Source organism: Rhinolophus hipposideros (genome assembly GCF_964194185.1).
Source record: "Rhinolophus hipposideros genome assembly, chromosome: 14".
In the NCBI taxonomy this organism is placed as follows: Eukaryota; Metazoa; Chordata; class Mammalia; order Chiroptera; family Rhinolophidae; genus Rhinolophus; species Rhinolophus hipposideros.
The window spans coordinates 45,702,670-45,730,026 of record NC_138060.1 but is presented as its reverse complement, the minus strand read 5'-3'; the positions used below and the strand labels follow the sequence as shown (position 1 = coordinate 45,730,026).

At 41.4% G+C, this 27,357-nt stretch overlaps 1 protein-coding gene across 1 annotated transcript in view; it reads right to left on the bottom strand.

The window, feature by feature from the left end:
- LOC308507629 (uncharacterized protein) overlaps positions 1-27,357 on the bottom strand; it is a gene marked incomplete at its 5' end in the record, with an annotated part of 186,090 nt that overhangs the window by 80,985 nt on the left and 77,748 nt on the right. Inside the window, one exon of the mRNA XM_081072827.1 lies at positions 5,578-6,059. Coding sequence (XP_080928953.1) covers positions 5,578-6,059 — 482 coding nt within the window. The remainder of the gene's footprint in view (positions 1-5,577; positions 6,060-27,357) is intronic.

Below are 27,357 nucleotides of genomic sequence, written 5' to 3'. Positions count from 1 at the left end.
TAAAAAGTAGCTCAGACAGTTTAGGATAAAATCAAACTGTACATTTTACAAACTTGACCGATCTGTTCATTTATCCTCTTAAAGGAAAAAAGAAATGTTTTTACCATGTTGGTTCTTTCTAATATTTACTCATTTATCTATTTTAAATGAATTATAGGGCTCTTACTGTTAACTTATCCCCTTTGGGAAAATAGATGTTCCAAGCCTGTAAGTGCTTGAGAAGATTGCAAACTTCATTCTCATAAAAAAAAAAAAAATAGCCATTTCATATGACATGTTGTGATGTATTAATTCCCTAAGTTTTTATAAAGCATATATAACTACAACTAGTATGTAAGATATAAGAGCTTCCATCCTGGTTCCCAACCTCTTGTAGACTATACAGCTCATCAAAATCACAATCTGTAGGTAAAATACAAACTTCATTAATTTTATGGGTTATTCAAATCTAAATATAGATTAAAATATTATATTTTTATTTAAAATAAAATCCATGAGAATAAAGCTTCTCAGGTTCTACTTGGTCATTTTTCCTCCATTGCCAACGTCTTCTTCAAACTCCATAGAATCTTATTATTTGGCTCCTCTTGTTATTAAAAATAGGTCAAACTCAGATTCTCTGGTTCTTGATTATTTTTTAAATACCTGAGAACTGGAGTTCACATTATGTATTGCATAAACATATTTATTCATTGTTTTCTGAATAAAATTTTTTTCATAACCTTTTCCCCAGAGCATATTGCTTAACAGTAATTGTCATTCAACAAACTCATATTTACGCGATGTAAGATAAACACACACCCAAAGAATTGCCCTATCAGAATTGTTGTGTGGACACTTGAACATTCAGCACACAGAAGCAAACTAAGTAGAGGGGATGTGGATCACAAAATTAGGATGAGGATACGGCTAACTCTCCTATAATCCCGGAAAAAACTAGAAATTGGGAACCAAGCTATATGCCCAGGTGCAAAAAGATTTTCTTTCTGTGGTTCCTAAAAGACAGACCATTTCTTTTAGATTTTGTCTTAACCTAATTTCAGCATCACAGCTTTTTTCCCTCTAACACTGTTGTAATCCAACTAAACCAGCATCCCCACGTTACCCTTCTGGGGTGATCTGATTTTTAGTGGTTCTCCCTGAAGAGTGGGGCAGCTGTGCATATTTTCACCTACTTACATAAAAACAGTATTCATTTCTAATGAATTCTCTAGAAAGTGAATGTTTTCTTTGAGATAACAGAGGACTCTGGCATTCAGACCAGCCAACCCAACACAGATGGCAGATTGAGGTGGTGGGAAGGAGGGGGAATGGAGAAGAGCCATTCCTGTTACACCAAATCCCTTTAGCAGCCAAGCCTCATCTCCCCTAACCCCATGTCTCCATGACAGCACTGTTCCCTCACCCTCACCTCTTCCTCCTTCTCCCCTAGTTACTACTCCTGGAGGGCTGTCCTGGCTTGTCACAACATCAGGGACGAAAATCCTGTTCCAGGTGACACAAATGCACCAAGTTTCCACCATCTGCCTGTAACTCTTACCCCCTTGATGTGATTCTGAGAAACAGGCTTTTCCCAGTCCCCTCTCTAATTACGCCAGATGACTTTTTGTGGGTTTGTCTCCAGCGGAAGGACATCTTGGTACTGTAGCTACAGAGAAAAGACATGGATGTTCTTGGACATCAGAACTCTGTCCTACAAGAACGCCTAAGAGTATGTGGAATCCCTATGCTTATGGAGAAAGTCCCCTTTCTTAAAGGGGCTCAATGGTTAAGAAATCGGCTAAGAATTATTTTTCCCTTTTCTGTGCCCCAAGTATATCCACTGGAAAGACAATATTTTGCCTCAGATTTACATCAGCCTACCATTTCACTCAATGGTCAGAAATCCAGAAGAAATAATACCAAATCATCCCATCGGATTCAAAAGGATTTTTCTCTCTGATGTACTACATCTTTTCTTATTTTCACAAATACCTGGGGGTGGGGCAGGACAGATAACGGAAGTTTGCCAAAATAGTTGCGAATCTATTTAATCTTTATTTAGAATACTCTAAAAGCTAAGTAGATTTTTGTTGATTTCAGGGCTTATAAATATTCTACTGCAATCATTTGCAAACAAGGTATATTTGTGGTGGTTTATCAATTATATGATAGTAACTTTTCTGGTTCTACTGATGGAGGCATTTATGAAAAATTAGTAAAATGGTCTATATTTTAACAAACAAGTTTTTCCCTAATTAATTAATTTTCCCTAATTAATTTTAATATGCTGAGAAATAGCAGCAGTGAACACCATGTATTTAGGCACAAACAGTTTATTTTGACCAACGGTCAGAAGACAGTGGTTCCAGTATTAGTTACACTAGAGACACACTGAATGGTCCTACATCACTGAATCTCTGAATTGGGATGACTGATATCTGAGATCCCTTTAGCTCTACTATGTTGTAGTAGAAACGGATTCCACTGCAGAAACCAGAAACGGATTCCACTGCAGAATACAGTCTCTGCAGTTTGGGACCACAGAGCAAATCTCTGCTTACATTTGGATTCCCTCCTTCCACTTTTCCTCACCTTTAAAAAGGAAATGTCTACTAAAAAGTTCAAAAAAGCAGTCCAATGCCAGCAGCCAGTTCCATAAATCTGCTTCCAGTACCAGGATCCATCTTAACCAACGTTCACCCCAACAGACCCTGAGGGGAGGTAAGATGTACCATCAGTCTCCCCAGTGCTACAGCCACAGGGGCTCACAGGCAAGGTCTGGCACTTACAGCATGGCCCTGGGATCTGGAGTAAAGGGCTGGAGGCCTCACCCACACTTCCATGTGGACAAAGGGTCTTTAGTATCAAATAGGGCTGGGAGCATGCAACACTCCCAGTGTTCTGCACCCACGAGAGGACCCAGTCCCACCACTTACTGAGTGGACGATGATGAGCAAATGATTTCTTCATGGCTTCACATCCTCACCAATAAAATGGAAAAAAAAAAAAAAAAAAAAAAACTTTAACTTTCTTCCAGGGTTGTTGTGAGGATTGAAACTAAAACAGCGCACATACAAATGTCTAGAATATGGCCTGGCACAGAGTAAGGGCTCAATAAATGCTGGCGCTGGTTAATACCTGTCTCCCCAGAATAGCTTAGCAACCTGAAAAAAAACCCTCCTTGGTGAGGTTCTGGTCTTCCTTCAAGTGTTCTCAAAGGACATGTTCCAACCTGTTTCTAGGCAAAGGGAAGTGGCCTGAGCACAAATCCAGGTGATAAGCTTCCAGAAGGAAACGGGCTCTGGAGTGAATCTTGCCAAGTGAGGGACTTAATTCTGGGGTCCTACCTCAGGTATCCAGGGAATTCGGAAGAAGCCAGTGCTCTATCCCCCGATGCCTGGCCTGTGAGGGTGTGGCCTTTGTGCTCAGGAGCTCCACCGGGAGCCTGCTCGGAGGGAATCCGGATTCCCGCTCCTTGGGGGATCTGAAGCTTGCAGCGGGGTGACAGGGAACTCGCTGCTCCAGGGCTGCCCCGGTATGGGAGGACAGACCTCGAGATTCCTCCCGGGAGCCCTGGTCTGTCGACGTCTCTTCCGGAAGGATCTGGCCAAGGCTTGGGGCCCCCCAAAAGGGAACTGCGCTGAGCTCTGCTTTCTCCCAGCTGGTACGGGAGAGCAGGAGACGTCTACAGGGCCACCGCAGACACGGTTGTGCCCCCAAAAGCCTGCACGTGGGAGGTTTGAACAGGGAGGACCAGGTTTTCTACGGCTCCAGATCCATGCACCCTCCAAATTCTTTTATAGTAGGAACCGAGAGCCGGACTCTCAGCCAAAGGCGCTGCTTGGAGAGGGGCGTGCACCAACTCCACGAGAGAAGGGTTAAACGAGGTGCGTCCAGGCCTTTGGCAGCCGAGGATATTCTCCACCAGAATAAATGGTGCCCGGGGGCAATCCCTTCTTTGCAACCCAGTTCAGGCCCCCTCTCGCAAATGCTCTTCCATTCCAGACTGCCGGGTTGCAAAGGAGGAAAGAGCCTCGCCTTCTGGCATCGGCCAAAGCGTCTGGAACAACCAGAAGGATCTACCTAGGGGCTGCAAGGTGGACAGACCCACCTCTGGGAAGGTCCCAGGGCCTGGGAGCCGGGTCTTCCCTCATCCTATGCCCACACTCCCTCGACCAGCGCGCCCTCCAACTTTGCGCTCCAGATCCCCGGGGCTCGGCATGGGGCTCCTCTACTTCCTTGCTCCGCCCCGGTGCGATTTGCGGAGGGTTTGGGGTGGGGGATGTGTCTCCCCCTGCAGCCTCCGCCCCTTCGCTCTCCTCCAACCAGTTCGGACCACTGTCTACTCACCTGGCGCTGGGGAATTTCCCCCTACTCTGCACAGAGGCCTCCCTCTGGGGGTCAGGAACCCCCTTCCCACCTTGCGGCTAAGGAAACATCCTTAATTCTGGAGCGCCCCGCAGGGAAGGTGGGCGTGGGTCTATGGACCCGGCTGCGGAGATGGAAGGGTGTAGAAGCCGGTGCCGGAGAAAGGAGGGGACTAAGGTCCTCTGAGAGCCAGGAAAAGCATCCCTGGTCCATGATCTAACCACTCAGTCACCGCCCAAGACACCAACGCATTCAGAATCTCGCCGGGAGGTTTCTCCTGGAGAAGAATCTCGCCCCATCCCAGTCACCCAGAAGCCTGCCTTCCCAAGTCCCCCGGTGCCCCGGCATTCCAGGGCTCCCTTCCACCTCTCTGCGCCTCCCCAAGTAGCCAGCCCCTCCCCCACCTGTATTTACACACCCGGGCCAGCGCCCTCCCGACTCAAATCCCTTTTCCTCCCTATCAGATGACTGGGGCTGGCTCCTCGCCCACATTAGCAGAGCATTTTGGTCGCCCCTCAACCAGATCAATCCCCGACCCTCAGCTTTCTCCTCTACCCGCACCGGCAACCTTTTCCCTCTCAAAACCACTTACTTCACCCACCCGGATCTGCACTTGCCGTTCCCACGGCGCACAGCCGCAAGCCCCTCCAAGGGTTTCTTTACCGAGTTGGGGGTGGCATACTCAAGGATGGACGGACTCCCGCCGCGCTGGACAGAGCCTCAGTGGTAGCCGCAGCCTTCCCCCACTTCCCACCTCTCCTATTCCACCATCTCGGCTCCTAACCAGCCCCTACAGGCAGGATGAGCACTGCTGTGTCCCAAACCCTCGCCTCTCCAGCGAGAGCTGCAGGGAGTGAAAAGTCGACTGGCAAGAACACACAGAGAGAAATGGGCAGATGTATACGGCAAGGGGGGTAGGGTGGGGAAAGCGCACGAAAGAACTAGACGTGCAACTTGCACAGCATGGGGTGAGCACCACGCAGGGAGGGGGATCACAAAAGTTTGCAGACTATTGCACTGCAGCCGGCTGCAAGGGGTCAAAGAGGGTCGACTTCCCCTCGCCAGGAGGGGTCTCTCCAAGGGTCTGCGCCAAGGGGAACAGGGGTTTTGGACATAGCTCAGAGCTGGTGTGATAGTTCTACTTGTTCAGGTAGGAATGGCCTAGGCACCCGGGAAGAGAGGGACAATACCGCTCTTTGCGAAAAGCAACAGGCGGCAGCACCTTACCTTGCGCCAGTCCCGGGCCGGGGTAGTTGCTCCATCCTCGTGGCGCAGGGAGGAGGCGTTGGGCGCGTATGCCTGGGGGTGTGCGCGCTGCCAGAGCTGCAGCGGCCGCTATCTGCACCCGGGTGCGAGCCCGGCTGCCCACCCCGGACCCGGCGTGCGGGGCGGTATGATTTCTCGGCCGCGGCGGCGGCGTTGGTGCGCGGCGGCTGGAGCGCGGGACGCGGGGCGGGCGGTGAGTGGCTGCGCTGGCGTCCTCCGGCGCCTCCACCCAGCGCGGGTGCGGCCCCGGGCGGCGGTGCAGGGCACGGTTTGGCTCCAGCTGCTGCGGCGGCTGCTGCAGACCCTACGCCGGGCCCGGGAGCCCAGCAGAAGGAGGAGACAAAGACGTGCGAGAGGCGAAACGCCGCTCGTCCAGATGTAGTCGGCTCAGGCACTACAGGGGAATCGCCTCCAAAACCCAACTGGGGATCAGGGAGGAGGTGCTAGGAGGTCGGAGACGGGAAAAGCAGCAGGGAGTGAGCGTGACAGAACCCTGCCACCGCCTCACCCTCGCTGCCCTCCGACCTCCCGGGTGGGGGTCCGGAATGGAGAGAGAGGGCGGGGACTGAATGTTGGCTGAGGGAGGAGATGAGCCGAGGTGGGAGTATTAGCACCCTCTGCCGCCCTCGCCTGCCTTCCTCACACCCCCTTGCATAGCTCCACTCGCAGGATGTTATGTCCCTATTCTTTCCCCTCTTTTACTAACTACTGAGATCAGAGCTGAATTTAAGCTGGCAGAAGCAGCATAACATGGTGATGGGCTTGATTGTCCTCTAATGAGGAAAAAAGAGGATTCTTAAAATCCACTAGACAAATGATCGCCTACTGGGTGCCAAATACTGTTCTAGGTTATTTTCGGGGTGGGGGGATGAGTAAGGTGGACTATCCCCCTTGAAGGCTCCATGATCAGATCTCAGATCTCATCTGCATTTTCTGAAACCCAAAGTTTTGGGGTTGAGTCGTGGCCCCTGGTCCCCAACCCCAGCCAGTTCAGTTTTTCAAAGCACAAGGTGTTCGAGGAATTCAATATTTCCTCTTCTTCCAGGGATAACTGTGAGTGTGCAGCTGAAATGGAGTGTATAGGCCCCTTAAAAAGTGTGTTTTCAGGTTAAAGCAAATGACTGGTTTTAGTAATGTTCTTATTTCATGATTTAAATGATCAGATCTGCACCAGAAACAAAAACAAACAAAAAATTGGGCCAGAGAAATTTCCTTCCCAGCTTCTACAAATACCACCTTTTTCATAGCCCTTTTACATCCCTACCCCTCACCTCTGACCCCAGGCAGAATTAATCCTTCCCTTCTCTTTGCTATCACAGTTGTATTTGCCAATCACTTGCAGCACTTACATATTTATAGATTTTTTATAGACTTCTATTGCTTTACTGTCTTGTATTATTGGGTTTTTTAAAATTTTATTGTTTTATTTCATTATATTTGGTTTCCACTGCAACATCCAGCATTGTTTTGTATCTAATGGGTAAAGGAAAGCTTAACCCGTTGAAGGTCATTTTCTCCTATAAACACGGCTGAATCCCAGTGTCTAGAATTAAAGGGACTCAGTAATGAAATGTTAAAGAGTCTGGGGGAGGAGAGGACACACAAAGTTATACCCACAGACCCTTTAACCTAGAAATGTGAAACTCTAATTTATTTTTGTTTCTAGGCAATCTTCTTCTCCCATGGGCCACCCCACCTCTGTTTGCTGAATTCCCAAAGGCAAAGGAAACCAAGCTGTTGTTCAACTGCATAGAGCAAGAGATACATACGCAGCTGCCAACACCTAGAGCAAACCCAGTCCAGGTGGATAATCACCAAAAAATCTTTACCATTTCGTGACCTGTGTCAAGTATGTTGAAAGCTGGCCAAGGTTTCCTCATTTCCACTGACACGCTCTTATTCCGGATGAAGTTTAGAACAGTGTAGGCAATATTTCATTACTGAGAGGTAAAAAATGTGCTTTGTAGTTGAAGGCTATTTAAAAATCATTTTTTTAAAATTTTTCTGTCCCCATTTCCTATAAATGGATGGACACCCCAGATCAAGGATGCACTATGGAAAAGGTCCAGAATGTATAGGGGATGAGAAAAAAAAATGACGCCTAAGGTATCTTCTAAGATGATACTGTGATTGGAAAGGCTGTGATTTGAAGTTGTGTTTATTTATTTATTTTTTTAAATGAGATTTTAAGGACCCAGACACAGATATAGAGGGATGACGGGTACATAATTTGGTATAACTTTTCTGAATGGAAATTTAGCATTACTATGGAAAGCATAAAATTTTTGCATGCCATCATCTCAAGGACTCTACTGGTAGAAAAAAATCACCCTCAGGAAATAATTAAGGATGTTTAACAAGATTTATCTACAAGGATATTCATTGCATTGTTGTTTTTACTAGCAGAAAATTGAAAACAAACTCTAATGACTAACGAAAGGAAGGAATGGTGAAATATTTTGAAAAGCTGTAAATGGAATAGTAGTCAGCTATTAAACTGTTATTGTAAGTGAATAGGTGAAGATTGTCATAAATGATGGTTATCATATACTTTTAGTTGAAAAAAATCACATGCACAAGATTAGAGGAAGAACAATAAAAATTACAATCTGGAGTTAACGGGTCTAGGTTTGGAGCCAGACATTTCTACTTGCTAGCTATGATCTTGATCTCGAAGACCTCAGCTGTATAATTGGGTTTATGTTATTTATCTGATAGTGTCGTGTTTTAAATAAAATCGTATTTATGAAGCACTTAGTACAGTGCCTAGTATGTAGTAAAATCTCAGTGTGTTTTGGGGTTTGTTTTTGTTTGTTTGTTTATTTGCTTTTGGTAATTATTAAATGTAGAAAGGTGAGTTCACAGTATAATGCATTTTTTAACGTATATATATTTATACTCATGTCTGGAGTAATATGCAGTCCAGTTTAAATAGTGTTTACCCTGTTAATACTGGGATTATGGGTTTCTTTTTAAAAACTTGGGTAGCAATCAAAAGCAGTGAAATTTGTTTTTAATTTCATTTTCTTTTTATTAAAAAAACCCCACAATTTCTATCTAACTATTGACACGGGAAATCTCTAGACTTGGATGTTTTCTGCTTTGGTTGATTCACATAATCATCAACAAGACTTGCTGACTATTGGTGTCACCCATGCTATAAAAAGGATAAATGACAGGCCATGGAGTTTGTCACCTCTGATATAAACTTAGATTTGTTTTGTAGCAACCAGGAGTCAAGTCCAGCTCAGCAAAATACATTGTTTAATATGAAGAGCTGATTGGTTGCTACCCTGCCTTGTCTTGACAGCCAATAAAAAAAAAAATGAGGAGAGAAGAGGTATCAGAAGCTATATTTATAACTGTTGATTAGTGAATTAGAGAAGAAAGCCTATCATTGAAGAGTCATGAGATTCGATGACCTTAACATCTACAATAGAGGCCTCTCTGGGTCAGAGAGTAGTGGGCCTCTCTGGGTGGAGATTTTGTAAAACTTGTCTGTGTATATTACAAACATTAGAGAACTATAGAAGCAAATATCACTTATTGGTGTTTTCAGTTTACTTTTTCTTTTAGAAATAGGAGTGCATCGTTTTAAAAATCACTGTTTCAGAAATTTTGCACTTAAAGGACATTCCTTGAGGTTTGAATTGTATTCTTTCTTTGAAACCCTAGAGAGAAATGGAAATGCATTCCTATGAGCCCCTGAGTTAAGTTTCTGAAATCTGAATAATTAGTTTCTCAAACCCTGCCCTCGAATGAATGAATGAATGGGATCATGTCATGAATTCTTTGTGGAAGGTGTTCTAGTTAACCATTCTCAATAACAAACCACCCTAGAATTTCTTGGCTTCAAGTAATAATAATCTCTTATTAGCCTGAATCTGGAATTTGGACAAGGCTCAGGGAAGAAGGCTCCATTTGGGCCCATTCAGTGTCAGCTTAGGGCCATTGAACTCAGAAGGGGAGGATTTGCTTCCCAAATGGCTCACTCACGTGCCTGGCAGACTGTGCTTCCTATTGGCATTCAACACGAGCCGAGGACCAGGAACTGCAGTTTCTTCCCATGTGAGCCTCTCCATGTGTATCTCTCCACAGCTTCTCAGAGTTAGATTCACAAAGAGAGCCCCAGGAGGAATCAGCTCTTACCTGGATAATGAAAACCTGAACAGTTAAGTGTTGCCCGTTATACAAACAATCTAGTCTTCCTACGATATTATACGTTTTCATCTAGAACTCACATGCTAAAACAAATTAGTGAACTAGCTCATCATTTGAATAATTTCGGCAAATGGATCTTTTTTTTCTTTCCTTTTATTGAGATCATTTCATTAAGAATTGAAAGACTAGCTGCGAATGTGAATTGGTACAGCCACTATGGAAAACAGAATAGAGGTTCCTCAAAAAATTAAAAAATAGAACTTTCATATAATTCAGCAATTCCACTTCTGGGTATTTATCCAAAGAAAATGAAATCACTATCTCAATAATATGTCTGCACCCCTATGTTCATTGCAGCATTATTTATAATACACGGAAACAATTAAAGTGTCCATCGACGGATGGATGGATAAAGAAAATATGATACACACACAATGGAATATTATACACCCATAAAAAGGGAATTCCTGCCATTTGTGACAACATTGATAGACTTCAAGGGCATTATGCTAAGTGAAATAAGTCAAATAAACACAGACAACTACTGTATGATCTCACTCATATGTAGACTTTAAAACAAACAAACAAACAAACTCTTAGATGCAGAGTACAGATTGGTGGTTTCTAGAAGCAGGGGTTGGGGTGAGAGACATGGGTTTATTATTTATTCAAAAACATTGGAGGACTAGCCATTTAAATGAATTCATAAAAATTTCTCTATATATACACATATATGTGTATTATATATATATATATATATATATGTATATACATATACATATGTATAAAAATTTGAATGATGATTTCTCATAGTGAAGACAAAATTTCTATGGTTTTCATGAGCCTCTGACATTTAAATTTCTTCCCAGCCCTGTCTCATAGCTTCCTCTAGCTTGTCACAGTTACCCATCTTATCTGGGCCTTATGTTGACTTCTATTCGAGCTAGCTGTTGACAATTTCACCTCTCCTGCTAGGCTATAAATTCCTTAGAAGAAGAAACTTTATTTCAATCAGTTTATAACCCCACAACCATCAGTTCAGAGCCATGCATGGAGGAGGTACTTGATATATCTTATTGAAAAGATGAATTCAACACCCCTTGCCTTTCTAATTCAATCATTCCATCTCCAAAACAGCAATATTGCTCCTGAGCTGTTCCACAGGAGAGCTAATTAATTCTGTGAACCTGGAAAATGTTTTGAAGTTCCACAGTACTTTAGAAGCACTCAAGAACATTCATATGGGCCATGAAGATGTTATTATTCCTTTTCTGACACATAAATGGTGAATACTCCATTTTCAACGTGTTTGTTTTTAGTATACTTGACCAATTTGCAGGAAGTGATCTACTCACAGATACCTGTGTGGACTGAATAAGATGTGGTCTCTTCTAACTCTAGTGTTTGTTCATTTCTCTGGCTTTTAGAGCTGCCATTTATATATGCTTCCTGCCAGAAAGGTACCCATGATGTGAGAATCATCCTTCTGCAGATTCCATGTCTTGACAGGTAGTGTAGGTATCTATGGGATTCCAGGAGTACACTCATATTCCGCCAACCATATAATTACTGTGGGAAATGTCATATAATTACAAGGCTGAATGATCCAATAGAGAATCCCTTTCCCAAGCTGAAACTATCAGAGTCTCTTCCCTGGGAATTTTAGATGAGAAAACTGGGAGAGTTGGGTTAGTCTATTTAATGGTTAAAGCTGCAAGATGTACATTGTAGGAGCTATGAGCAGGCATGCTGTCTGCCAGGTGGAGAAAGCCACACTGCAATGTGAATGAAAAAGCTGCCACACAGGGACAGATGTGAGAGGTAGAGTGATTTCCCACACAGTCTCAGTCCCTGATTGCAGCTGTTTGGAGGTCCAGCCGTGTCTTTGCTTTTCCCTACAGCTTTTTATTCATCCCCTCTTTTCAGTAAATTCTCCTTTTTCTTTAAACTACTTAAAATTTGGTTTCTGTCATTTGGGACCAAAATAATTCCAACTAATGCAACAGCAAAGAGAGATTTGAGAAACGTTTCTCAGAATATGTTTGATTAAACATTGAAGAGAGAGCACTTGGGGACTTTTTGATATGAGGCTTACATTTTGACAAGTTAAAAGCCCAATAATAACCTAAGTAAAACCCTATTTTTCCAGACAATTGAAAATGGGATCTGGCATGTAAAAACAGGATCCCAGTGTTTGTGATTTACTAGAACGGTGGTTTCTTGAGGATAGAGATTTCAATTGTTTGCCACTATACCCCAATGACTATAATAGAATTCTGCATATAGTAGGGGTTTAACAAATACTTGTTGAATGAGTTAATGTATTTTTTTGTTGCAGCTCTTCTTTATTCCCAGTAAAAAATATAAAAAACAAAACAAAACAACAGCTACTACTTATTGAATTCACACTATGAACCGGCCACTGTGCTAAGTGTCATCAAACATCTCATTTCATTCGTTACTAGACTGTGGAGTGGAAGTGGGGCAACTATAGATTGAGAGAACTTATTCTCAGATATTAAATCGTTTGTTCAAACAGTTTGCACATAGATTCTACCTGTTGGGGTCAGGATTGGAACCCAGGAACATCAGTCTCCACATGATGTGCCCTCTGTACTGTACCATAATCACATATTAACATTTCTCAATAGGGCAAAAATCTCTTCAGGAGCAATAAGCGAAAAGGGGTAGGACTGGACTGGAATATTGCTTCATATATCATTCCAACTCTATCAAGAATTTAATGAACACAGAATTAATCCTGATTTTATAGACAAGTAAGGGCAGAGCTATGGTGCTTGCTGCAGTACTCACCTGTCAATGTCTCCTTGGAAAGTCTCATTATTGGGATGGAAGTCCTCTTCTGCTTTCCCCTGCCTTTTCATAAGTAGCCATCATAACACTCCCAGTCCCTTCTAGCTGTCAGTGCTCCACCCTATTCCCTGGCATCACCATTCCCAGGCCCATAGCTTCCTACTGCAAGCACCTGTTACTCTATGCCTGGTTCCTTGAGGAGTAGCCTGGACTTACTGACCCACCCCCAATGACTGAAGGGAATAAATGGATAGATACCTTACACACCACTCCTGTTGGTATGACTCTAAGGCATGGTCTACAGTGTCTCCTAGCGATCCTTGGTGTGATTGTGCCCCAGTTACCCACAAATCTAACTTGCTAAAAAGTGAACTCTTTAATGGCTTCCTTCCCTTCCATGTTCACTTCCCTAGACCTCTACCAGAACTTTCCAAATAAACTACTTAAACTCTCACCTTTATCTAAAGGATCTGCTTTTGGGGTAACCCAATCTAAGTCATCTTTCTTAACTACTGATCCCTTAAGGGAAAGAGTTAAATTACCTTATCAATGAGTTTGAAAGAAGAAACTGAGCATTATCCACTACATTTCTGTCTTTTGGAGAAAGCAAGTCCATAGGACATGCATGTTTGGACTCTGCCATAAGTTTAGGGGCTTGCCCTCAGGGTAAGGTCTTTAGTTAGCTCCTGGATGAATACGTCAGCTAAATTTAGGAGTGATGTATTAGGACACCCTCTAGGTCTTTATAGATCTAAAATCATGTTCTTTAAATAGCTAGCAATATAGTGGACATTTTAATTCCATCGAGATTAGATGCACATGATTCATAAAAGTCAACAGGGGAAAACAACCCAAATGTACACCGACTGACAAATGAATAGACAAAATATGTTATATCCATACAATGGAATATTATTTTGTCATTAAAAAGAATGAAGTACTGATGGAGGCTGCAACATGGATGGACCCTGAAAACATGTTGGCAAGTGAGAAAAATCCAGTCACAAAGGACCACATATTATACATTTCTATTCGTTTACAATGTCCAGGAGATCTACAGAGACACAAAGTAGATTAGTGGTTGCTTAGGGATGGAGTGGGTGGGGGAGGGGGAGGGACGTGATAGCTAAAGGGTATGGGGTTTCTTTTTTCTTAAGATCAGCCAATGATTGATCATATTCTTTTTTTTTTAAATAAATTTTATTGGGAAATATTGGGGAACAGTATCCAGGGCCCATCACCTCCAAGTTAGTCAAGAGCTCGCACTCTAACCAACTGAGCCATCCAGCCACCCCTCCAGAAGCTCAGCGGCAGCTTGTTGTATGCAACCTAGTTGAGGAAAGTGCAGCTCACTGGCCCCTGTGGGAAATGAACCGGCAACCCTGCTGTTCAGAGCTCGTGCTCTAACCAACTGAGCCATCTGGCTGCCCTGGGGTTTCCTTTTGAGGTCAGAAAACATGTTCTAAAATTGACTGTAGTGATGGTTGCCCACATCTATTAATAATACTAAAAACCACTGGAAGATAACACTTTAAATAGGTGAATTACATCTCAATAAAGCTCTCAAAGTTAGGTCCACATGGCGATGCAAAATGTTAAAATTAGGGGAAGGGGGGAAATATATATGAGAATGCTCTGTTCTGTCTTTGCAACTCGCTTGTAAATATAAAATTATTTCAAAATAAATAGTTTTTTTGGGGGGGTCTAAATTTGGGAAGGCCCAAATTTGCCAAGCTTCAAAACTTCTCCAACTCAGTTTCCCTACCTATAAAAGAGAACAATACTATAACACTCATCTCATAAGGTGTTTGTAAGAATCAGTTGAGAAAGTGTACATGATGCCAATGTATCTGGCAAATAGACTTAATCTCAATCTCTCTCTCTCTACAATAGAAACCTAGGTACATAAGACGAATTACCACTGTGTCTCCAGCATTTCATTTCTTCTTGAGATCTCCGTTATCTTCCATGTCTCCCTGTTAATTTCAGATGTAAGATTGGGCCTGACAAGGTATGGTCAGAGTTCAAGCAATGTGGTTAATATTCTTATTACTACAATTTAATACACACGATGAGTCAGCTCAGTTTTCAATGCAAGAGATGTGGGGGGGAAATAAAAAAGCAGGGTGACATTAACAATTGTTGCAAAAGTGACCCTCATTAGCAATTAGTTGTTCTTATTTTTTGCCTCCCCTCATAGTTATATTCTTTATTATTTGTGCTTTATGAAAATGGTATCATCTCATCAGACGCAAATGTAAGTCCCTAATTGCTAATGCAAGCTTTCCCCTCCTTCTTCTGTAGCACTTACAGAAGCTAGCACAGTATTTATGTTAGTTGGTCTGGAGTCAGTTCTGGATGTAATTATGGGGTTGATTTTCTTCTTTTGTATTAAAGTTTTTTCCACCCACTAGGGGTGTTAGAGATGTGACAAGGAAGCTTTCCCAATCATTGTAAGAAGCCCAGGTTTGCGAAGAAATGCCCTTGTGGGTGTGGGGGCAGCAGTTTCAGTTTTTTCTCCAAATTTAAGGGAAAAAGGAAGCCCTGGGCAAAGCATTTAATTCCCCAGGTTTCACTGTTTTCCTCTGTAAAATGAGAGGATTGGCCTAAATCATCTCTAAAGTTCCTCTCAGAGCTGACTTTCTCCAAACTACAAGCATTTTCCTGAAGTTTACTGACAAGTAGTTACCAAACACCAGAGGAGTGCTGATATGTTGTTAGCTAATATTATCTCTCATCTGCTTGCAGTATCTCAATGGAAAATCATCAGTGCAAGCAGCTCTGTGTTCTGGTATCTGTTCTGAGAAAAGATTTAGAGCTCACAGGAAGAGGGAATAATGGGGAGGATGGGTCCTTCCAACGTAGACAGGGATAGTGTCATTTTGTTATGATGCTCAAATGCAGAGAAACCAGTGGAAGGCTGGTCTCAGTGCTTGGAAGACAAGTATTACATAAGTGCAATTTTACCTTCTGTGTTAATCTTTGCTGAGGTAATTGCTGTCATTCTATTTTCAGTGTGTTGTTGGCGATGCTGCATGGCCTACTGACAGTTGTTCAATAAAAATAGAGATTTGACTCATGAGGAAAGTACAATATTCATATGTGGCCAATGTTCCGTTTCTATGAGCCGTGGTACTCAATTCCTCAAGAGTTAAATGGGGATAGGCACTTACTAGTGAGTTTTACCAGGCACTTGCTTTGAGTTCTATTTACAGGTTGTTGAGTATGTCTGGCACATAACTTTATACACAAGGAACCATGCAACAATTTCAGCAACGGGGGGAGTCTTTTCAAAATGAAGGAAACTGGAAGTCATATCTTTCTATTTACTTATCACATATTTAACCTTAAGTCATATTCACGCTTACCCACCCATAGGTACCACCAAATAGAACCAAATTTACCTCCTCAATATCTCTCTAATGGTCCAAAACCCACTAGCAACCCCTCCCCCCGCTGTCTTGATTCAGCACATTATTATTTCTCACCTGAGTAGTGTAATACCCTCCTAAAAGGTCTCCATGCCCCCAGCTCTCTTCTCATCCTCCCTTCGTTCTCAGTGCAGCCACTGGAGTGATCCCCTTGCCTGCAAATGTGCCATGCCTACTGAAATTCTTCAGTCATTCATAATAAAATCTTAACTTCATTATACAACTTACAGCCTCATTATGATCTTCTGCCTCCATATTTCAACAGCCTCACCCTTTGTCACTTTCCCTTCTCTTAGGGTCCAGCCAACTTAGCTGCTCACAGTCTCTCCAAGTTCACCACACTCTTGTGCCTCTCATTGAGATACTGCCTGGCATCTTCAATTCATATAGCCAGCTTCTCCATACACTTTACGTGTCTCTCACCAACACTATCCCTGAATTGACTTTTGTAACTCTCCAGGAAGACCTAAAGACTTATTTCCTCCCCATTCTCAATGTTCCATGTACGTACTTTCAATATGGCAATAACCAAACTAGCATTGTCAAGGTGAACTCAAATGTGATCACCTAAAGACTAGGACCATGTGTTGGATCTTCAACTCTAGCACCAAACCAGACAAGAAGGAGAGAATGGAAAGAGCATTTATAAGCACGTATAATTTATTATTTCAGGTTCCATGCTTGTGATTTTGGGTGGTGGGAGACAGGAAGGGAAAGTAAGCAGTCTGTGACCACATCTGCCAGAATGATAAAAGTAATGAGAGGATGGGAAGAGATATAATAAAAAATCATGCATATTGAAAATTCAATAAGCTAGAAAGTCCTCTAGTCTTGGGCTGAACTTAATAAATCATGGAAGGGAAGGCAAACTAAGGTTAATATTAAGGAAATACTAATTTTCAAATAAGACTCCAAATGAATTTTAGTCCTTCACTGAGTGGAAAGACACTGGAGGCCTCAGTATTAAATCCTCCTGGCATATTTGAGGATGATTGTGATGATCAAACATCTAACCCATGAAACAGACCGGAAAATACAGATGTTCCAAATCAAGGGAATCCCAGTGATCATTCTTCATGATATTCAAAGGAATTCTTAAATAGATGACTTTATACCCATAGAATTTAATCACAGGTCCTAAAAAATTACTCTCTTACTCTTTAAATCAGACTTTGACTTTTAGTAGAGATTGTTGGGAGGTGAGGCTGGACAAGTAACAGAGAGAAAATTCTGATGAGATTTGATGACTATACTATGGAGTTAATATTTTATCATAAAGAGTATGGGGAACCATTAAGGAATTTTGAACAAGCTACACCACAGTCACATTTGAAGGGTAGACATTTTTGACTGCTAGATGTAAGATAGATGGAAAGTGTAATTGGAGGAATGGAGATAGTGAGATCATTTAGGACTCTATTATAATACTCCAAGTGAGAAATATTAATGTTCTGAATCAATACCATAGAAAGGGTGATGGTAAATCATGGGGCAGTAGAGAGATGATTATGAGGCATCTGACATTATCTAAATGTCCATGCTATGATGGATTCCAATCATCCCGTCCGTGTGGGGTATCCTTAGGTCTTCAAGATTTCCATGGCCAATAGAACCCCAGACCCACTATTGCAGATTTTGTTGGCTATCCAACCAAATGACCAATTTCCTTCCCATTATTTTTTCAACAGAGTCCATATCTCACTATAAAGGTTGAAAACTTGCTTTCCCAGGAGACCTTGCAGTGAAGGATAGACATCAGACATGATTCCAATCAATGGAACCTAAGGGGAAGCTTGCTACTAGTAATTGTTTAGTAAAGACCTTTCTCTCTTTAAAACGCATCACAAAAGAAAAAAATATCCCTCTTCTACTAGTCATGCACATTGCCATATCTGTGTGTGATGCCTAGAACTGTGGCAGCCATTTTGAGACCATGAGGAAAAAGCCTGAAGATGGAAACTATTCTGTTGAGGAGAGAAAAAATGGAAAGAGCCTATGTTCTTGATGATGTCATTTGAATTATTAAATGAGCCCTGTAACCCTCTACCTCCAAACTTGTGTTATATGAGATAATACAAAGCCTTGCTTTATTTTTTTTTTCCTACTCAAAGGGTGGTCACTGGACCAACCATATCAAAATAACCTGGAACATATTAAAACTGCAAAATTTTGGGCACTATTCCAGAAATAATGAATTTAAATCTGCATTTTGGCAAGATCCCCAATACCACACCAATTTAAGCCACTTTTAATTGGGCAGTTGTTACTTGCAGTTGGAAGTATCCTAATTAATATACTCACTATATAGAGCTCTTTTATAAGTTAATTAACTGTGCTTTCTTCTGTTATTCCATACTATTTGACCACCCCTCTATTACAGAATGCATTTTATTTTGTCATGCTTATGTAGTACACTTAGGAATATCCATAACAGTCTGACCCATACAACTTCATAAATTTCTTAAGCGTAGGCCCTATGCCCTATTGACCTTTGTATTCCCCTTTCTGCTTAGCATTAAGCTATGTGAAAACAAATATTCAAAAGAATAAGGAGGGTAATCATTTGCAATTCATCTAGTCAATGAAAATTTTAGAACCTTCAATGAATAGACATAATTCTAAGGTATGCTGATGATCTTCCTGACACTATAAATGTATTCTGTTTTCTTATTCAACCACTTTTTCAGATAGAGCTCTGCTCCACCAAGCTCTTCAGAGTGAAGATACTCAATAAATCTTGGGCCACATCACAGCCATCTTCTTAAAACTTAACTGCCTTATTATTATTAGAATAACAAAAGTCATCTCAAGGTTTCCCATATCAAAGTCACCAGATCTAGCTCTCTGAGGAATACTCTATAAATATGGTGTCTATTTTAAAGTAATCAATGTCACAAATCAATTTCCCATTTAGCATCCAGCCGTAACCATTGAATATGGCTATGAAGGAAATCCCTGGCCATCTAGAATTCAGGAAAAGCCAAAAAGGGGCAGGCACATTGAGCTGACTCGGCTTTTCTTAAAAGGCTCTGGCAGTGGCCAAGCTTAGTGAAGCTAGAATGCTGGGATAAATATAGAAAATTGATTTACCTTTTTCATTTAATAAAAAGCATCCACAGATTTCATAATGTAGAAACCCTGCATAATATAGGTCATCCAAGTAGAGGACAGACACACATACATGCACGCACACATGCATGCATGCACGTAAGTACAGACACACACACATAGAGAATAGCTTTTAGCCATCTTACAACACAAGCATAAAAATATAGCAATATGGTTTGACTTTCTGTTTTAGCCATGATTTTGTAAATACATTTTTGTAACCAAACATACATCTGTGTGCTGGCCTGCTTCCTCAACATCTGGCAAAGCAGCAGGCCTTGTAGGTATGGTGAGCACAGCCCAAGACCTAGGCTCTGATCCTAACTCCAGTCTGATTAGAGGTAAGAGGTGAGCCTACGTCATGTCAGGCTCAGTTTTACTCAAATGAGTATCATCCTTTTGATGATGAGCAGGCTTCACTTTCAAATTTTAGGGTGGATAAGAAAAATCATACAATTATTTAGAGGAACCAGTTTCACACAAATGTTGGGAGATGTATAAGATACTTTAGAAGAGGTTGGTACAAAATTTTTCTGTTTCAACAACTTCATCTGTTTACGGACAGCTCTAATTGGGCAAAGGAGCAGACATGCTATACCAAAATAATCCCCAGCGGATCCTGCCATAGTTCAATATTGTCAACCAAAAGCTAAACTTTATTGGACCAAATTGCCCAATAAGGCCCACAAAAAACACACACATGGACAGCTGTGGTTATAACTCCTCAATTGTTCTTTGCAAATACAGAAATTGCAGAAGCTATTTCAGAATCTTGGAAGCCTATTAACAAATTTTCCCTGTTTAAGTTATGGCCTAGACTGAGAAAAATCAGTCCTATAATTGGTGGGGGTATTTTTTCACTTACAGAATCTAAACTTTTTATGTTTATATTAGTAGGATATTTTTGAGACACTATTCATTTGAAATTCAGTAGAAGTTAATTCAGTTAATTCCTCAAAAAGATGGAGTTGGTTAACTAATTTATAGTTTCCAACTTGGGTTAACAGACATCTTACTCATGCTTATGATAAACACACAGGAAAGAAACGAGCCGTGAGTGGTTCAGTGGCTTGCCCAAGGTCACTCAATTAGAGGCAGAACGAGGACCACAGCCTCACTGCCACTTTTGCTTAGAGCAGTGGTGCTCAACAGGGGGCACTTTTGCACCCCCAGGGACACTGGACAATGTCTGGGGACATTTTTGATTGTCACACTAGAAGGAAGGTACCACTTGCATGTACCGCTGGGGTAAAGGCCAGGGATGCTGTTTAACATCCTACAATTCACAGAACAGCTCCTCAGCATAGCAGTGTGAGACTAAGAAACCCAGGAATAGAAGTAACATTCAAATGCAAGGCTTGTGTCACACACACACACACACACACACACACACACACACACACACACGACCAGAGGAGGATAAAACAGTTGTCTACATTTTCTAACACTCGCTTATAAGCAGAACAAGGACAACAGCAAACCTTAGAGTTTTCCATGACCCTTCTCTTTCACTCACTTCCCTTCCAACACCAGCACATCCTGCCAGTTCCCCTGTCAAATTCTGTTCCCAAACCAGCTGCGTCTTACCACTTCCAGTGACATGTCCTAGCTCTAGCATTATCTTTTGCCTAGTCCATTGCAGTAGCATTCTAAACGGTGTACCTTCTTCAAGTCTCCACCCATCCAATCTCTTTTTAGTCACTGCACCCAGTGACTACAACAGTGTAAACCTAATCATGTCACTTCCTTGTTATAAAGCTTCCTCCACTGGGACTAATTCCATATCCCAGTGTGCTATTGGAAATGAGTAGGACAGGTTTTGGTTGTATAATAAGTGGGGTGCTACTAGCCTTTAGTAACTGGGGGCACAGGAAGCCAACTGTCCTGGACTAGGAGGAATTATGAAGAACCAACCTGCCCAAAGCGTTTAGCACCTCTGGTAAGATGCAGCAGCCTAGCTGCCCGATCCCACTCTCCATCTTTCTCTCTGTGCTCCAGCCAGTAATCTTGGTGCTCTTTAAACCTGGATCATGTTTCAGTCTCAGGAATTTGGCAGTAGTTCCTCCCTGCCGAAAAGCTCTTCCTCAAATATCCATATGCCTTGCTCCCTCATTTCATTCAAGTCTCAGCTGAATTGTCATTTGATCAGAGAAACTTTATGTCACAATCTTATCCAAATTATTAGCCCCTTCATTAAGGTGAGGTGTTATTCTTCTAAATGTTCCTTCCTTTCATTTATCAATATCTGATATATATGTTTATCAGTGTATTCTTTTCCTGATCTATGTCCCCATTATAAAATGATCTCCAAGAGGATAGGGGTTTTGTCTGTTTTGTTCAAATGTGCAATGAATAAATAAATGTATGTCTTCACTTAGACAAAAAAAAATAATTCCTCTGGAAACGTATGGTCAGAGTAGAGAGAAAAATCATAAATTTCCCTTTAACTTGATGACTGCGTATTTCAAAAACCTAATATGACTGGGGAAAAAAATCCTGCATTCACCAAGGACTGCTTGGAAAATTATTTTTAGGAAGTAGTCCTAATTGTTATTTTAATTATTTGTAACTATAATCTGTCTTTGTGGACTGAATAGTATAAATAGGTCAAGATATGTTTCAAGAACTTCAGGAATCATGGAAGAAAAAAAGTAGAAAAAGATCTAGTCACCTAAGATATAATTAACAGTTTTATTGAGGGGTGCAAAGTTTCATGGACTCTTTTGTGCTGACAATCGTAAATGTGTAAATTCAGTAGGAATGGCAAAGTAAGAAAAATTCCTCTCCATTAACTTTGATGGGATCTGGGTATCTGGCAAAACTGAAATTGCCTTGAGGCCTGGTTTCAGGCCAACAGAGCAAACTACTTCTCGCAGGGAAAAGCTTGAGTTTGGAAAGACAGCTCCCAGCAGTCCTTTGATCAGCAGACAGAACTCAGCATTCTCTCTGACTTTTCTGAGCTCTGATTGCCCCTGCATCTCCTTTACCCACCAGCTAAAGAACAATAGAGATACAGCGGGGCAAGGAGAATGTCACTGTGGTAGAGGTAGGTACCTGTAATACTCATCGTGGTTTGGATGTGTTGACCCTATGTGTTTTGAGTCAAGTTCACAGAACCAGAGCGCTTGTGGGTATTATGGTGAAAATGGTTTACTGGGGGCTGCTCTCTTGAGAAGAGGAGTGTAGGAGGCCTAACAGAGCAAGGGAAGAAATTCTAAACGAGGATGTCATCTTCGCTGGGGTCTAGCTTCAGCCTGATCCCATGGGGAAGCTCTGGAACGTGAAGTGCACCACGGAGTTGATCCTCTTTAGGGCAAGAGGACCAGCCTTTCATACCACTTTGCCATAAGTCTTGGCCCTTTGACTGCTCAATAAAAAGGGGTATGATTTCCCTGGGGCAGCTGAGAGCCCTTAGCAGCCAACAATCACAGAAGCTGGGAGTGGGGTGCCCCTTGGGAGTGGGGATTTGGATGAGGCACCAACATTTTCTTTGTGTCTGCCAGTCCCAAGGAGACATGAATCACAGGTTTTTTTTTTTTTTTTTTTTTTTTTTTTTTTTTTTTTTAAATACCCAAGAGCACTTTCTGTAAGTATCAATCCTTGGCACAGCATTATTCATAGTGGCCTTGAGAATCATGCCTGGCATCTTGAATTTCTTCTGAGAGAATTCTGCTAATGTAGGGCAATGTCAACATGGTATTTACAATACCGAATAGCATTTCCTTTTCTCCTTGAAATGTTCCAAGTATTTTACAAAGAGCCATATTAACAAGTCTCAGAGAGCAGTGGAAGAGGTTAAAAATAGATGGTCAAACAACTAACTTAACGATTTAAAAAAGGAGTCCGTTTTATCAGCAACTTTGAATAACAATCAACAGAAACCATTTCAACAAGTCCTTCAGAAATCTTATTTGCATTTCTTTTATTTGGGGGGGGGAAGGTCTCTGAAGCAGCTTGCTATGGCCCAAGGTTCTCAACCTTAGCACTATTTACATTTTGGAACAGAAAATTTGGGGCTGTTCTCTGAATTGTAGGATACTTACCAGCATCTCTGGCCTCTAACCTACTAGACTTTAGTGGCACCCCTGCCCCACCGCTTCCCACACTCATATGTGAAATGCAAATAATATCTACCTTATAGGACAACTATTGAATAGAGAACACTGGTAGAGCATAGAACCTGGCATGTAAGTCAGTGTGTATGTGTGTCAGCTTTCTTCCTTTCCTTCTGGACTAAAACACTTTCAAAGGTGGTTTGTATTCTTATAGGTAGAATAGCGATTAAAGAACCATTTGATACAAAGTAGGACATGAAGCACGGTTTTACTTCAAAGATCTAAGGTTGATTGAAAAAAACAAAACTAATTCCTCCTCATTGGGAAAGATGTCACTCCTACTTGTCCCCTTCTAGTTTTTACTAACTATGCTTTGGGGAAAGCATATTGGGAACTTAAATAAGAATTTAAAATAATATCTCTGAATGTTTAATTGTGTAGCAGATACTGATATAAGCACTTTATGTGGGATATGTCTTAAGTAGATACTATCTCATTACGTAGATACTATCTAATTTATAGATGAGAAATAGGAGCAGAGAGAGGTTAAGTAATTTCCCCAAAATAACAGAAAATGATGAGGCTGAAATTTATACTGAAGTCATCTATTCAAAAGTAGAACAGTCAGGTTGGTATCTAAAAGAGAGTTGCTGATTTGAGAAGAGGACTATACCAAGAGGTATAGACACAATGATTTCACAACTCTTTGTTGGCCTCCCTTAAAGTCACAGAAGCCACAATTCTTCTTTCAATTAAGATTTTAGAGACACTAAGCATGGAAAAGTAGCCACCACATTCCATATGCAGTTTAAATTAAAACAATAAAAAAACAGGAATTCGATTTTAAAAACACCAAGAAAGTCCTAATTTTCCCCATGATTGTATTGATGTTTTGTTGGAAACAGCTAATGGCGTTTCTTTCAAAGATATTTCCCCCATATTTAGCTTGTCTATTGGGTGTTCAGTATGATAATTCTGAGTTTTTTCATCCTCCTGCAAATGTCTTGATATTCAATCAGTGATCTTGACCTTAGCATGAAGGGTTCATGACTTTGGACTGAAAAAGTTAGCTTCATTCTCCTAACCTTGGCTAGACACCCTCATTTGGACCTTCCCTGTTCCTTTTGACCTAGAGCAGATACCAGCAGACTTTATCTGTAAAGGGCCAGATAGTAAAAAAATTAGTCTATGTGGGCCATGGCGTCTTTGTCACAGACACTCAGCTTTGCCTCTGTCGTTCAAAAGCAGCCCCGACAATGTATAAACACACTGACATGGCTGTATTCCAATAATATTATATTCCCCCAAATAGGCAGTGGTCCAGATTTGGTGTGTGGGCCATCATTTGGTGACCTCTGATCAAGGGCCCTGCTATGCAACATTATGCAAAGTTACTGAATTAAAAACAACAGAACTTATGAGAAAATAAAATGGGATTCGGGGAACAACATTCGAAAACTCTATCGGTGACGTACATAAAAAGATAAGAACCTAATAACATCAATGTTACAATTTACATATGTTAAATGGTTAAGAGATACACAAATACAGTAAAAAAGATGATGCTTTACCTTGAAAAAGATCTGAAGTTTGCCTACAGAAATGTGCTTTGGACCCATTGTAGTTTGTGAGCTATTGTGAACCCTGGTATCACACTGGTGCATCTGGTCACCTGGGCAAGGTGCTCATAGCCTATTGTGGGGGGTTGGCAGGGAGGTGTTGAGGTGGCAGGAAAATATGAAGATTTAAAAACTTATAACACACCATCGCTAAAGAGAGAAAAGGTGCTGTTCAAGTCTACCTGAGCAGGATATTCCATCAGCGTATAGGCCATCATGCACAAATTTCCAGGTATTTCAGTCAAGCTAAATATCTCTCTGCATGGATTTATATTAATATGCAGATGAATCAGACCCTGGGCCCCCTTCTGGACCAGCAGACATCCAAGATTTTTTACCTGCTTCCCACACATCTCATCTGTGCTGCTCACTGTATGGCTTACTAGTGAATATGTTTTCTTGCTTTTATTAGAAACTAGTTGTATTCAACTATAGATAAAAGAGGTATTAAAAATATTTAGATTTATATTGAGTATTTCTTAAAATTAAGAATTAATGAACACTGAACTATCACTAATACTGGGTAAACCCACACATTTTTTTCCATTTAATCATATCTTTATAAGGTAGGACTTCTGAGATGAAGTTGATATTTTTAGATGAGAAAACTGGGATTCACAGAGGTTAAGGAACCGACAGAAGTCACACAGCTAGAAAGTGACGGTGTCACTTGTCTGTTTAACTCCCTGATCTAACTACAAACTGTATTAGTTAACTATCTCTGCCCAGGCAATTACCCCAAAACTTAGCAGTTTAGCATAACAATGATGATCTCATTTAGCTTCTGAGGGTCAGGAATCAGGGAGCGTCTTCAATGGGCGGTTCAGTTGAGGATCTCTCTCAAAATTATAGTCAAGATGTTGCTTAGGTCTGTGGCCATTCCAGTGCTTCACTGGATTAGAAATCCAAACTCACTCACATGAACCTTGGCAGAAAGCTTTAGTTGCTCACCATGTAGGACAACCCATCGGACTACTTACTAGTCACAGGTGGATTCCCTAGAGTGAATGGAGAGATCCATACCAAGACAAAAGTTCTAGGAGGTATTTAACCTAATTTCAGAAGTGACATGTCATCACTTTTGTCATAAAATGCTCTTGGTCACAAAGGCCAAGACTAGTAGAATGTGGAGGGCACTGTACACATGTGTGATGCCCAGGAGGCAGAGACTCTCATGCACCACCCTGGGGGTTGCACAGAATTGCCTAGCAGAAGTGAGGTAATCCCTTGAAAGGGATTCAGGAGACCCCGTGGCTTGAGGTCTCCCTAGCAGCTGCATATTAGTATGAAGAATATAGCGGATAGCTTATCCAGGCATCTTTTTCTCAATAGAAGACCAGAAAAAGGGAAAGAAAAAAGCTATATAGTTATTGTTGCATCTTTCACGGTGCATCAGATAACATTGATTGGCTGTGACATGCTGAGGGTAGTTAACCCTTCTCAGGACAAACACACATCCATTTTCTACTTTTATTTTTTATATTTTGAGAGAGAGAGAGAGAGCACTTACTTTTCCAGACTCCCTGGACACAGACTCACCTTCAGATTTAGTACTGTTTTTCTTATATCATGGCAGGACATAATCTTGCTCAGGAACTAAGAAAACCTGATGGGGAGAGAAAGAGAGAAATGATCCATAAATGTTGGAATTACTCCACAGCACCAACAACTGATAAACTCCCGCTGTTCCTCTCATAGATCTGTAACCACAATTGCACTTGGCCTTTTTAAAAATAGCAGTTGGAGTCAAGAGTATTTCTCAGGTAGTGGAGTGTCATCTTCATTTTTAAACATGAATAAGCTACACAGATGAAGCCTGTGGGGGCTAAAGCATTACACAAAAGAGACAGAGCAGAGGGAGGGGAAGAGGCAGCTTTTATAGGGCATTCTAGAAAAGAGTCGTTTATTCATTCACTCCTTCAACTAGCATTTAGTTAGCCTCTATTGTGAGAGGGCCAATAAGAATTTGAGGGCATAAAAATATATATAAAACTTAGGCCCTCTTTTCTAGAAGTGGAATATTATTGATTGATTCCCATAGATTTAATAGACATAATCTCAATCATTTATTCGTTCATTCACCAAATTTTACTGTGTCAGGTATTGTGTTAGACAGTGGTGTGGCAAAGATAAATAAAATAAGTTGTCTGTTCTCCAAAGGCCATAGTCCAGTGGAGGGTCAGAACTGAGTTGATCCAGAATGATAAGAAAAGAAAGAAAGAAGGAGGCATCTAATTCTGTTTTGGGGAGAGGATGGACAGGGGCTAGAGAAGTTTCTAAAGCATGTACTAAAGCTGAGTCTTAAAGAGAAAATTTAAATCAATCTTTAGATCCACATCTGTATAACTGACTTTCCATCTGTCTGTCCATTAAGGAGGTGGCTTAAAGATTATAATCATGGACTGGTTTGAATCCAAGCTCTACCACTTATTAGCTGTGCAACCGTAGGTAAGAGAGCCTCTTGATGCCTCAGTTTCCTCATCTTTAAAATGAGCATAATAATAGAGATTACTCTGTTTGATCATTATGATAATTAAATTAGTTAGTGTTGGC